The 12,914-nt window shown below is 37.4% G+C and overlaps 2 protein-coding genes across 4 annotated transcripts in view; one reads left to right on the forward strand and one right to left on the reverse strand.

Moving 5' to 3' along the window:
* The window catches only part of PIK3C3 (phosphatidylinositol 3-kinase catalytic subunit type 3), a 200,428-nt gene that overhangs the window by 142,483 nt on the left and 45,031 nt on the right, over positions 1-12,914 (reverse strand). The window lies entirely within an intron of this gene.
* Positions 528-914, forward strand: LOC119511847 (histone H3-like centromeric protein A). The gene is made up of 2 exons (XM_037806359.1): positions 528-701; positions 780-914. The coding sequence occupies exons 1-2, from the start codon at positions 528-530 to the stop codon at positions 912-914; spliced, it is 309 nt and encodes a 102-aa protein (XP_037662287.1).

Raw genomic sequence — 12,914 nt, forward strand, 5'->3', positions numbered from 1 at the left:
TACGTGAAAAATATTATTTGTTCAACGTGTGTGCAACTTGCTCTCATATGTGCAGAAGACAGAGCAATAGATGATAGATGACACACAGGGAGGGAGGGAAGGAAAGAAAGAAATGGTAAAGTGACAAAATACTAAAGTTGGTAGATTGGGGTATCGGTGGAGGGGGTTGGGGTATGCTGGAGTTCTGTGTATGAGGTTTGTATTATTTTTGCAACTGTTACTGTAAGTTTGAATTTATTTCAAAATAAAAATAAAAAAAGAGGAGACAGACTTTGGAACCACTACAAAGATTATCAAATCTCCTAAATCAATGAAAGGAGATGAAAGAAAATATGGATAGAAATAAACTAATGGTGGATACAGAGCTAAAGTATATTAAGAAGACAATGTGTGAGCAAAAAGAAGAATAAGAAAGTTAAAAAAAATATTATAGGAATGAAAGGTACAATAATGGAGAGCAAAAAGGGGGTGGGAGGCAGGCAGACACATGACATGGGGGCAGGCACCAGGACCCTTCCACTCCTGCCATGGGCCTGTGCCAGCAGAGCCGCAAGCCCCCACAAGGCGCACGCACTGTGGGGCACCCCCTCAGGCTCTTCCTTCCATCAACATCGTCTCAGAGACATCAGACTCTGAAGGAGACCCGAAAGCGTCAGAGGAGCACAGATCTACTGATAAGGAAGCTGCCCTTCAGCCTCCTGGTAAGAGAAATACATAAAAAATTCTCTCACGGTGTGGACTTTAATTGACAAGCCCAGCCCCTGTTGGCCCTACAAGAGGCAGCAGAAACTTTTCTAATTCATCTCTTTGAGGATGCCTACCTCCTGTCTTTACATGCTGGCCACGTCACTCTTTTCCCAAAGGATGTGCAGCTGGCCAGGAGGATCCGAGGCATTGAAGAGGGATTCGGCTGAGCTCCTGCAGCCAGGGTCTCTGTAAGCCTTTCCTGCTCACCAGAGAGCAAGTGTGTTTTTTGAGGAAAAACACCTAGCTTCTCATGGCTAGAGTTGGAGTTTCTCTGAAGAAATTTTCCTTCTCCATCCTTAGTCCCTTGTTTCTTGCCTTCCCCTTGTTCTTTAGAAAAGGCTGGACCTATTTTTAACGTTATGCTTGGGACACAATGGCTAAGGCCTTTTTGTACAATGTAAACTATTTTTGTATTAAGTGGTGACCAGACGACCTGAGTCTCTGACAGAGTTAAGCGTCTCCATATTATAAGGACCAGATGACCTCATTTTAAGTAAGAGAAATTTTTCTTACTTTGTGAAAATGCCTTGTTAGTAAATAAATGTTGGTTAAATTCAAGGATGATACTAGAGACCCTCCCTACATCGTAACCAAGTCCATGGGGTCTGAGTGCTGCCTGGAGTTAGCTGTATCTGGACAGCATATGCATGTTGCCATGTAGCTTTGCTGTGTTTTTTTTTTGAAAAAAAGATTGGAAATTGCATGGCTTTCCTCTGCAACAGAGGTAATATATGAAACAACACAATTCCAAAGATCTCGGAATTATTTTCAGGTAAGACTCAAAGATTGACTTTACTTTTCAAATTATTTGTATGACTTTTAATGATTTTGAAGACATCAAATATGCTGGTTAATGGAGAAAAGGATGATTACATGTTGTTTTAGACCTTTCTGTACTGCTTACAATTTTTACCATGTTCATATTTAATTTTATTTAAAACAGAGAGCAAAAATTAAGGGACAACCACTTTACTCAGCTGCATGGAAGGGTCCAGCATGTCTGGCATTCAAATCTCCATCAGATTAATCTCATCTTTATGGTGACATCAAGTTATTGACTAGACTGTGCCTGTCAACAAATTTACAGCTTTTCAAAAACTTCATTGGGGTTGAAATAGAAAATATTTAAGGTCTGATATTCTAATTCCTTCCAATATATGTCTATCAATGTTACGGAGAAAGTCTAACCTGTAGAATTTAACATTTTATTCTTTTTGTAAATCAAGATGTATAATTCATAAATTATATTTTATATATAAATATATACATTTTATAAATTATATTATCTTTGTGGAGAGATAACAGAAATAATTTTCAATTAAAAAAACAAAACTTAGGTTATTGGAGCATACAGAGATTATACTTTTTTTTTAATGTGGTAACATTAAGTTCTGTATTTGCAAATTTAAATGAGAATTAAGGGATGTATGTCGGTTTGTATATACATTGTGTCCCCCAGAAAAGGCCATGTTCTTTGATGCAATCTCGTGGGGGCAGATGTATTAGCGTTGATTAGGTTGGAACCTACTGATTGAGTATTTCCATGGAGGTGTGACTCAGTCAACTGTGGGCAAGACCTCTGATTGGATAATTTCCATGGAGATGTAACCCCACCCATTCTGGGTGGGTCTGATTTAAATTACTGGAGCCATATAAAAAACTGACAAAGAGAAAAAACTCAGAGCAACTGAGAGTGAGATTGTGAAGAAGAGCTACAGCCTAGATAGGAACATCCTGGGAAAAAGCTATTCTGAAACCAGAACTCTGGAGCAGATGCCAGCCATGTATGTGCCTTCCCAGCTAACAGAGGTTTTCTAGACACCATTGGCCATCCTCCAGTGAAGTTACCCGATTGTTGATGCCTTACCCCGAACACTTGATGGCCTTAAAACTGTAACTGTATAACCAAATAAACTCCCTTTTATGAACGCCAATCCATTTCTGGTGTTTCGCATTCTGGCAGCATTAGCAAACCAGAACAGGATGTTTGTGCCTCCAATGGAGTGAATATGAGCAGATAAAAACTGTGCCTTACTGCAACTGGAAGTAATTTAAAAGACTTCCAGAAAAATGAGAAACGCCACTAAAAGATTTTAGATTTTGTGCATGGTAAAAACGATTAGTGATAGGGGACTATTACTTATCATGTGTCTGTCAAATGCATTCAGAGACAAATTTCTATTGTTGAATAAACAAATTTTAACTGTTTAGGGAAACCTGTTATTGTTCCACATCAACTCAGATTTTTGCAGATGTTGAAATATAAAGCACATCCATCTGTGGAATATATCTAAAAAAAACAAAACTCTAGAGGTATTCAAGAGCAAATCTGAACAGGTGGAAGAAAGAATCAGCAAACTAGAAGACAGGCCAAAAAAATCACACAGTCATAAAACAGAGAGGAGTAGGAAAAATTGAGCAGTGTCTAAGGGACCTCAGTGACAGCATGAAGCATACTAACATTTGCATCATGGGAGTCCCAGAAGGAGGAGAGAAGGCAAAAGGGGCAGGGAGAATATTTGAGGAAACGATGATCAAAATTTTCTCAACTCTTATCAAAGACTTATATATATATATATACACATGTCCAAAAAGTGCAACATACTCCAAACAGAGTAATTCCTAATAGACCTACCCCAAGACATATTTTAATCAAAATGTCAAATGCCAAAGACAGAGAATTCTGAAAGCAAGAGAAGCACACTTCATCATATACAAGAAATCCTCAATAATACTACGTCCTGATTTCTCATCAGAAACTGTGAAAGTGATAGGCAAGTGGTATGATATATCTGATGTACTGAAAGAGAAAAACTGCCAGCCAAAAAGTCTTCATCTGGTAAAACTGTCCTTCCAAACTGAGGGAGAGTTTAAAACATTCACAAATAAACAGAAATGGACAAAGTCTGTCACCAAAAGACCTGCCCTATAAGAATTGCTAAAGATTGAAAGGAAAAGACAGAAGATAGTAGCTTGAAGCAGTGTAAAGTAGTAAAGATCTTCAATAAAGGTAACTAAATGGGTAAATGCAATACCCAATAGTACTGTATCCTTAATATATAGCTCTACTCTTTAATTTCCATAAGAGTAAGAATACAATCGAACATATTTCCTGATAATAAACACACAAAATTTAAACAGCTGAAGCCAGACATAACAACATAAAGAGGGGAACAGGAGGGATATGGGCACAGAGAACATGTAAAAGTTCACTTGTATCTTTTCAAGTTAGTTGGTTACACAATTAGGTTATTCACTCAAATCCCAGTGAAACCACAAAGAAAGTATTTCAAAAACACATAGAAACAGAAATGAAAAAGGGATCAGTCAGATACGTCACAAAAGATCAACCATACAAAAAAGGAGGATGCAGTAATGGAAAAGACAAACAAAAAAAAGATACAAGACATGTTGAAAAAAAGGGACACAATGGCAGAAGTAACTACTGCTTTTACAGTAATCATACTGGATGTTAATGGATTAAACTCCTCATTCAAGACAGAGATTGATAGAAAGGATAAAAAAAGCATGATCCAACTATATACTCTTTATAAAAGACTTTCTTTAGACCCAAAGACACAAATAAGTTGAAAGTGAAAGGATGGAAAGATAATCCATGCAAAATAGAGCTCGGAGGCTATACTAATATCAAAAAAATAAACTTTAAGTCAAATGCTCTTAGGAGAAACAAAGGACACTATATATTAATATAAGGATCAATTCACCAAGAAGTAACAAACTTAAATATTTATGCATCTAATCACAGTGCCCCAAAATATGGAAGGCAAACGCTTGCAAAACTGAAGTGAGAAACAGACACTTCTACAATAAAACCTGAAGACTTCAATACACTACTTTCACCAATAAAACATCTAGAAAGAACAACAATAAATAAGCAGAAAACTTGAATATGATACATGAACTAGACCTAACAGACATACACAGAACATTGCATCCCAAAACAGCAGGATATACACACTTCACAAGTGCACATGGATCATTCCCCAGGATAGACCACAAGTTGGGTCAGAAAACAAGTCTCAATAAATTTAAAAAGACTGAAATTAAATAATACAAGCATCTTCTCAAACCACAATGAAATGAAACTAGAAATCAAAATCCAGAGAACTGGAAAATCCACAAATATATGTAAGTTAAACAATATACTCTAAAACAATCAATGGGTCAAAAAAGGAATCACAAGGGAAATCAGTAAGTATCTTGAGATGAATGAAAATGAGAACATAACATATCAAAACTTAAAGGATATTTATGCCCCTAAATGCTTACATTAAAAAAGAAAGAGCGAAAATCAAAGACTTAACTCCACACCTGGAAGAACTGGAAAAAGAACAGCAAATTAAACCCAAAGCAAGCAGAAGGAAAGAAAGATGAGAGCAGAAATAAATGAAGTAGAGAACTAAAAAAACAATAGAAAGCATTAATAAAGAAAGAAAAGAAGAGAATGATGCAAATGTAAAAAAAAAAAAAAAAATCAGAAATGGGGGGCATTACTACTGACCCCACAGAAATAAAAAGGGAGCTAAGAGGATACTACAAACAACTGCATGTTAATAAATTAAGACAATGTAGGTGAAATGAACAAATTCCTAGCAACATACAAACAACCTACACTGACTCCAGAAGAAATAAAATATCTTAACAGACCAATTATAAGTAAAGAGATTGACTCAGTCATCAAAAATTTCCCAACGAAGAAAAGCCCAGGACCAGATGGCTTCACATGTAAATTCTACTAAACATTCCAAGAGGAATTAATACTAATCCTTGTCGAACTCTTCAATAAAAAAATTGAAGAGAAGGTAGCACTATCTAGCTCATACTAGGAGGCCAACATCACCCTAATACCACAGCCAGATAAAGATACCACGAGAAAAGAAAATTACAAACCAATTTCTCCTATGAATATACATGCAAAAATTCTCAACAAAATTCTAGAAAATTGAATCTAACAGCACATTAAACTAATTATACACCATGATCAAGTGGCATTTGTCCCAGGTATGTAGGGGTGGTTCAACAAAAGAAAACCAATTAATGTAAAACACATTAACAGACTGCAAGGGAAAAACCACATGTTCATCTGGATATAGAAAAGACATTTGACAAAATCCAGCATCTTTTGATAAAAACACTTAGAAAAATAGAAATACAAGGAAACTTCCTAAGCATGTACAGTTTGTATTAGGGTTGATTATTAAGTTTTAGTAGTGGATGGTGGTGATGGTAACACAATACTGTGAATGTAAATAACAGCACAGAATTATATATGTGAATATGGTTTGAAGAAGAAAATTTAGAGTATATATATGTTACTAGAGTAAAATTTAAAAAAAAAATACATGTCTGTACAACACAGTGAATCCTATTGTAAATGATGGGCTATAGTTAATATAGTTATAAAAATGTTCTTTCATGAATTATACTAAATGTACCACACTAATATTAGGTGTTAGGAACAGGTGGTATATGGGAGCTCTATATTTTATGCATGATTTATCTGCAAACCCACTTCTCTAATTTAAAAAAATGTTATCTGGGCAGAGGTTTAAAAATCCATATAAATCATCAGGTTAATAATCTTTCTAGGATTTTTAACAAGAAAGGATATTCAGCATTAAAGAAAAAACTCACTTCTTAAATCATATTTCAATAATGTCTAAGACTATCATAAACTGAAACTCCTTCCCCAACAAACAGCTAAAAATGCAAAGTAATAGCAAAACAGGTATAACAATTTAGGAAGGTATGCCTTTCAAAAGATGAATGTGAAATCTAAAAGTAGAATCCAATGAAAGCTGAAGTCAGCAGTCACAAGTAATAGGAATATATCATCAAGATTCAGTTAATAGAATACTGGAAATAAGTATTTAAAAATAAAACAAGAATAAAAAAACATAAAACATAAATCAAGAAATCAAAACCTTAAGAAAAGAACAAGACACTACCCATACTAGAGCTATATTATAAACCTCATTACTTGGTAGAGTAATTTCTCTCACTTTATTGTCCTTTTTCATACCCAGGTGGTTTTATAAGCTGGTTCCATAAAATCTGTTCAAGTCAATGTGACCATGATATCAAAACTAGAGAAGGGAAGTAAAAGAAGGGAGAATTTAGGCAATTCTCAATTTGAGAGGAAAATTAGGAAAATGAATTCAATATTAAAAACAAAACAAAACAAAACCCTCATGACCTAAGCAGGATTTATTCCAAGAATGTAAGAACAGTTTAAAACAGAAAATATTAACACAATCCATTACACATTATTAAAGGTTTCAGGAGTCCCCAAGATAACCTACAGGTTCAAATAGTTGCTATAAGAACTCATCAGAATCAGAGGCAGTTGTAATTACTGCTAAGATTTAGTATAACAACACAGTAAGGATACACAACCAGACAGATCAGAAAGGGAAGAAAACATAAGTGGAGTCTAGAGAAATCCATACACTGGCTTGCTATGCCCTCCCCTCCCAGCCCAGGAAGAGACACACCCAAATTTGCTGCTTTCTCTAGCAGCAAACATTCAGCAACACTTGGAATTATGTTTCTGTCCAGGAAAGCCCATCTGAGACTCAAAGTTCAGAGTTTTTACTGGGGAATGGTCACACAATCATTCTCTGCCTACCAACTACCAAAATTCGAAGTTCCCAGAAGGAAAACAGGTGTTTACCATAAATTATAATATTTGCACAGTCTAGGCAGTGAAACACCTACATCAGTTACGACATGTTTTAAGAGACAGGTTCTCGGAGGCGGGGCAAGATGGCGGACTGGTGAGCTGTATGTTTTAGTTACTCCTCCAGGAAAGTAGGTAGAAAGCCAGGAACTGCGTGGACGGGACACCACAGAGCAATTGGACTTTGCGCATACTTCATACAACACTCATGAAAATGTGGAACTGCTGAGATCAGCAAAATCTGTAAGTTTTTGTGGCCAGGGGACCCGCACCCCTCCCTGCCAGGCTCAGTCCCGTGGGAGGAGGGGCTGTCAGCTCCGGGAAGGAGAAGGGAGAACTGCAGTGGCAGCCCTTATCGGAAACTCATTCTACTGATCCAAACTCCAACCATAGATAGACTGAGACCAGACACCAGAGAACCTGAGAGCAGCCAGCCCAGCAGAGAGGAGACAGACATAGAAAAAAACAGCATGAAAAACTCCAAAATAAAAGCTGACGATTTTTGGAGTTCTGGTGAACATAGAAAGGTGAAGGGCAGAGCTCAGGCCCTCAGGCTCATATGCAAATCCCGAAGAAAAGCTGATCTCTCTGCCCTGTGGACCTTTCCTTAATGGCCCTAATTGCTTTGTCTCTTAGCATTTCAATAACCCATTAGATCTGTGAGGAGGGCCCTTTTTTTTTTAATCCTTTTTTCTTTTTCTAAAACAATTACTCTAAGAAGCCCAATACAGAAAGCTTCAAAGACTTGCAATTTGGGCAGGTCAAGACAAGAGCAGAACTAAGAGAGCTCTGAGACAAAAGGCAATAATCCAGTGGCTGAGACATTTTACTAAACACAACTTCCCAAGAAAAGGGGACTGTCCGCTCACAGCCATCATCCTGGTGGACAGGAAACACTCCTGCCCATCGCCAGCCCCATAGCCCAGAGCTGCCCCAGACAACCCAGTGTGACGGAAGTGCTTCAAATAACAGGCACACTCCACAAAACTGGGCGTGGACATTAGCCTTCCCTGCAACCTCAGCTGATTGTCCCAGAGTTGGGAAGGTGGAGCAGTGGGAATTAAAAACAAAGCCCCATTCAGCGATCATTTCAGCAGACTGGTAGCCTCCCTACACAGCCCAGCAGCCCAGAACCGCCCTGGGGGGACAGCACTCACCTGTGACATAGCACAGTCATCCCTCAACAGAGGACCAGGGGGTGCACGGCCTGGAAGAGGGACCCACTTGCAAGTCTCAGGAGCCATACACCAATACCAAGGACTTGTGGGTCAGTGGCAGAGACAAACTGTGGCAGGACTGAACTGAAGGATTAGACTATTGCAGCAGCTTTTAAACTCCAGGATCACCAGGGACATTTGATTGTTAGAGTCACCTCCACTCCCTGACTGCCCAGAAACACGCCCCATATACAGGGCGGGCAACACCAACTACACACGCAAGCTTGGTACACCAATTGGACCCCACAAGACTCACTCCCCCCACTCACCACAAAGGCAAAGCAGGGGAGAACTGGCTTGTGGAGAACAGGTGGCTCGTGGACGCCACCTGCTGGTTAGTTAGAGAAAGTGTACTCCACGAAGCTGTAGATCTGATAAATTAGAGATAAGGACTTCAATTGGTCTACAAATCCTAAAAGAACCCTATCAAGTTCAGCAAATGCCAAGAGGCCAAAAACAACAGAAAATTATAAAGTATATGAAAAAACCAGACGATACGGATAACCCAAGCCCAAGCACCCAAATCAAAAGACCAGAAGAGACACAGCACCTAGAGCAGCTACTCAAAGAACTAAAGATGAACAATGAGACCATAGTACGGGATACAAAGGATATCAAGAGGACCCTAGAAGAGCATAAAGAAGACATTGCAAGACTAAATAAAAAAATGGATGATCTTATGGAAATTAAAGAAACTGTTGACCAAATTAAAAAGATTCTGGACACTCATAGTACAAGACTAGAGGAAGTTGAACAACGAATCAGTGACCTGGAAGATGACAGAATGGAAAATGAAAGCAGAAAAGAAAGAATGGGGGAAAAAATTGAAAAAATTGAAACGGACCTCAGGGATATGATAGATAATATAAAACGTCCTAATATAAGACTCATTGGTGTTCCAGAAGGGGAAGAAAAGGGTAAAGGTCTAGGAAGAGTATTCAAAGAAATTGTTGGGGAAAACTTCCCAAATCTTCTAAACAACATAAATACACAAATTATAAATGCCCAGCAAACTCCAAATAGAATAAATCCAAATAAACCCACTCCGAGACATATTCTGATCACACTGTCAAACATGGAAGAGAAGGAGCAAGTTCTGAAAGCACCAAGAGAAAAGCAATTCACCACATACAAAGGAAACAGCATAAGACTAAGTAGTGACTACTCAGCAGCCACCATGGAGGCGAGAAGGCAGTGGCATGATATATTTAAAATTCTGAGTGAGAAAAATTTCCAACCAAGAATACTTTATCCAGCAAAGCTCTCCTTCAAATCTGAGGAAGAGTTTAAATTTTTCACAGACAAACAAATGCTGAGAGAATTTGCTAACAAGAGACCTGCCCTACTGGAGATACTCAAGGGAGCCCTACAGACAGAGAAACAAAGACAGGACAGAGAGACTTGGAGAAAGGTTCAGTACTAAAGAGATTCGGTATGGGTACAATAAAGGATATTAATAGACAGAGGGGAAAAATATATATGACAAAAAAAAAAACCAAAGGATAAGATGGCTGATTCAAGAAATGCCTTCACGGTTATAACGTTGAATGTAAATGGATTAAACTCCCCAATTAAAAGATACAGATTCGCAGAATGGATCAAAAAAAATGAACCATCAATTTGTTGCATACAAGAGACTCATCTTAGACACAGGGACACAAAGAAACTGAAAGTGAAAGGATGGACAAAAATATTTCATGCAAGCTACAGCCAAAAGAAAGCAGGTGTAGCAATATTAATCTCAGATAAAATAGACTTCAAATGCAGGGATGTTTTGAGAGACAAAGAAGGCCACTACTTACTAATAAAAGGGGCAATTCAAAAAGAAGAAATAACAATTGTAAATGTCTATGCACCCAATCAAGGTGCCAGAAAATACATGAGAGAAACACCGGCAAAACTAAAGGAAGCAACTGATGTTTCCACAATAATTGTGGGAGACTTCAACACATCACTCTCCTAAAGATAGATCAACCAGACAGAAGACCAATAAGGAAATTGAAAACCTAAACAATCTGATAAATGAATTAGATTTAACAGACATATACAGGACATTACATCCCAAATCACCAGGATAAACATACTTTTCTAGTGCTCATGGAACTTTCTCCAGAATAGATCAATATGCTGGGACATAAAACAAGCCTCAGTAAATTTAAAAAGATTGAAATTATTCAAAGCACATTCTCTGACCACAATGGAATACAATTAGAAGTCAATAACAATCAAAGACTTAGAAAATTCACAAATACCTGGAGGTTAAACAACACACTCCTAAACAATCAGTGGATTAAAGAAGAAATAGCAAGAGAAATTGCTAAATATAGAGAGACGAATGAAAATGAGAACACAACATACCAAAACCTATGGGATGCAGCAAAAGCAGTGCTGAGGGGGAAATTTGTGGCAGTAAACGCATATATTAAAAAGGAAGAAAGAGCCAAAATCAAAGAACTAATGGATCAACTGAAGAAGCTAGAAAATGAACAGCAAACCAATCCCAAACCAAGTAGAAGAAAAGAAATAACAAGGATTAAAGTAGAAATAAATGACATAGAGAACAAAAAAACAATAGAGAGGATAAATATCACCAAAAGTTGGTTCTTTGAGAAGATCAACAAGATTGACAAGCCCCTAGCTAGACTGACAAAATCAAAAAGAGAGAAGACCCATATAAACAAAATAATGAATGAAAAAGGTGACATAACTGCAGATCCTGAAGAAATTAAAAAAATTATAAGAGGATACTATGAACAACTGTATGGCAACAAACTGGATAATGTAGAGGAAATGGACAATTTACTGGAAACTTATGAACAACCTAGACTGACCAGAGAAGAAACAGAAGACCTCAAGCAACCCATCACAAGCAAAGAGATCCAATCAGTCATCAAAAATCTTCCCACAAATAAACGCCCAGGGCCAGATGGCTTCACAGGGGAATTCTACCAAACTTTCCAGAAAGAACTGACACCAATCTTACTCAAACTCTTTCAAAACATTGAAGAAAATGGAACACTACCTAACTCATTTCATGAAGCTAACATCAATCTAATACCAAAACCAGGCAAAGATGCTACAAAAAAGGAAAACTACCAGCCAATCTCCCTAATGAATATAGATGCAAAAATCCTCAACAAAATACTTGCAAATCGAATCCAAAGACACATTAAAAAAATCACACACCATGACCAAGTGGGGTTCATTGCAGGCATGCAAGGATGGTTCAACATAAGAAAATCAATGTATTACAACACATTAACAATTCGAAAGGGAAAAATCAAATGATCATCTCAATAGATGCTGAAAAAGCATCTGACAAAATCCAACATCCGTTTTTGATAAAAACACTTGAAAAGGTAGGAATTCAAGGAAACTTCCTCAATATGATAAAGAGCATATATGAAAAACCCACAGCCAGCATAGTACTCAATGGTGAGAGACTGAAAGCCTTCCCTCTAAGATCAGGAACAAGACAAGGATGCCCGCTGTCACCACTGTTATTCAACATTGTGCTGGAAGTGCTAGCCAGGGTAATCTGGCAAGACAAAGAAATAAAAGGCATCCAAACTGGAAAAGAAGAAGTAAAACTGTCATTGTTTGCAGATGATATGATCTTATATCTAGAAAACCCTGAGAAATCAACGATACAGCTACTAGAGCTAATAAACAAATTTTGCAAAGTAGCGGGATACAAGATTAATGCACATAAGTCAGTCATGTTTCTATATGCTAGAAATGAACAAACTGAAGAGACACTCAAGAAAAAGACAGCATTTTCAATAGCAACTAAAAAAATCAAGTACCTAGGAATCAACTTAACCAAAGATGTAAAAGACCTATACAAAGAAAACTACATAACTCTACTAAAAGAAATAGAAGGGGACCTTAAAAGATGGAAAAATATTCCATGTTCATGGATAGGAAGGCTAAATGTCATTAAGATGTCAATTCTACCCAAACTCATCTACAGATTCAATGCAATCCCAATCAAAATTCCAACAACCTACTTTGCAGACTTGGAAAAGCTAGTTATTAAATTTATTTGGAAAGGGAAGATGCCTCGAATTGCTAAAGACACTCTAAAAAAGAAAAACGAAGTGGGAGGACTTACACTCCCTGACTTTGAAGCTTATTATAAAGCCACAGTTGCCAAAACAGCATGGTACTGGCACAAAGATAGACATATAGATCAATGGAATCGAATTGAGAATTCAGAGATAGACCCTCAGATCTATGGCCAACTTATC

This window comes from Choloepus didactylus, chromosome 16 (assembly GCF_015220235.1).
Source record: "Choloepus didactylus isolate mChoDid1 chromosome 16, mChoDid1.pri, whole genome shotgun sequence".
Lineage (NCBI taxonomy): Eukaryota > Metazoa > Chordata > Mammalia > Pilosa > Megalonychidae > Choloepus > Choloepus didactylus.

Coding starts and splice junctions, on each gene's coding strand:
- LOC119511847 (XM_037806359.1), top strand. CDS start 528: ATGGGCCTGTGCCAGCAGAGCCGCAAGCCCCCACAAGGCGCACGCACT. Junction 702..779: donor AGCTGCCCTTCAGCCTCCTG/GTAAGAGAAATA, acceptor GCCCTACAAGAG/GCAGCAGAAACTTTTCTAAT.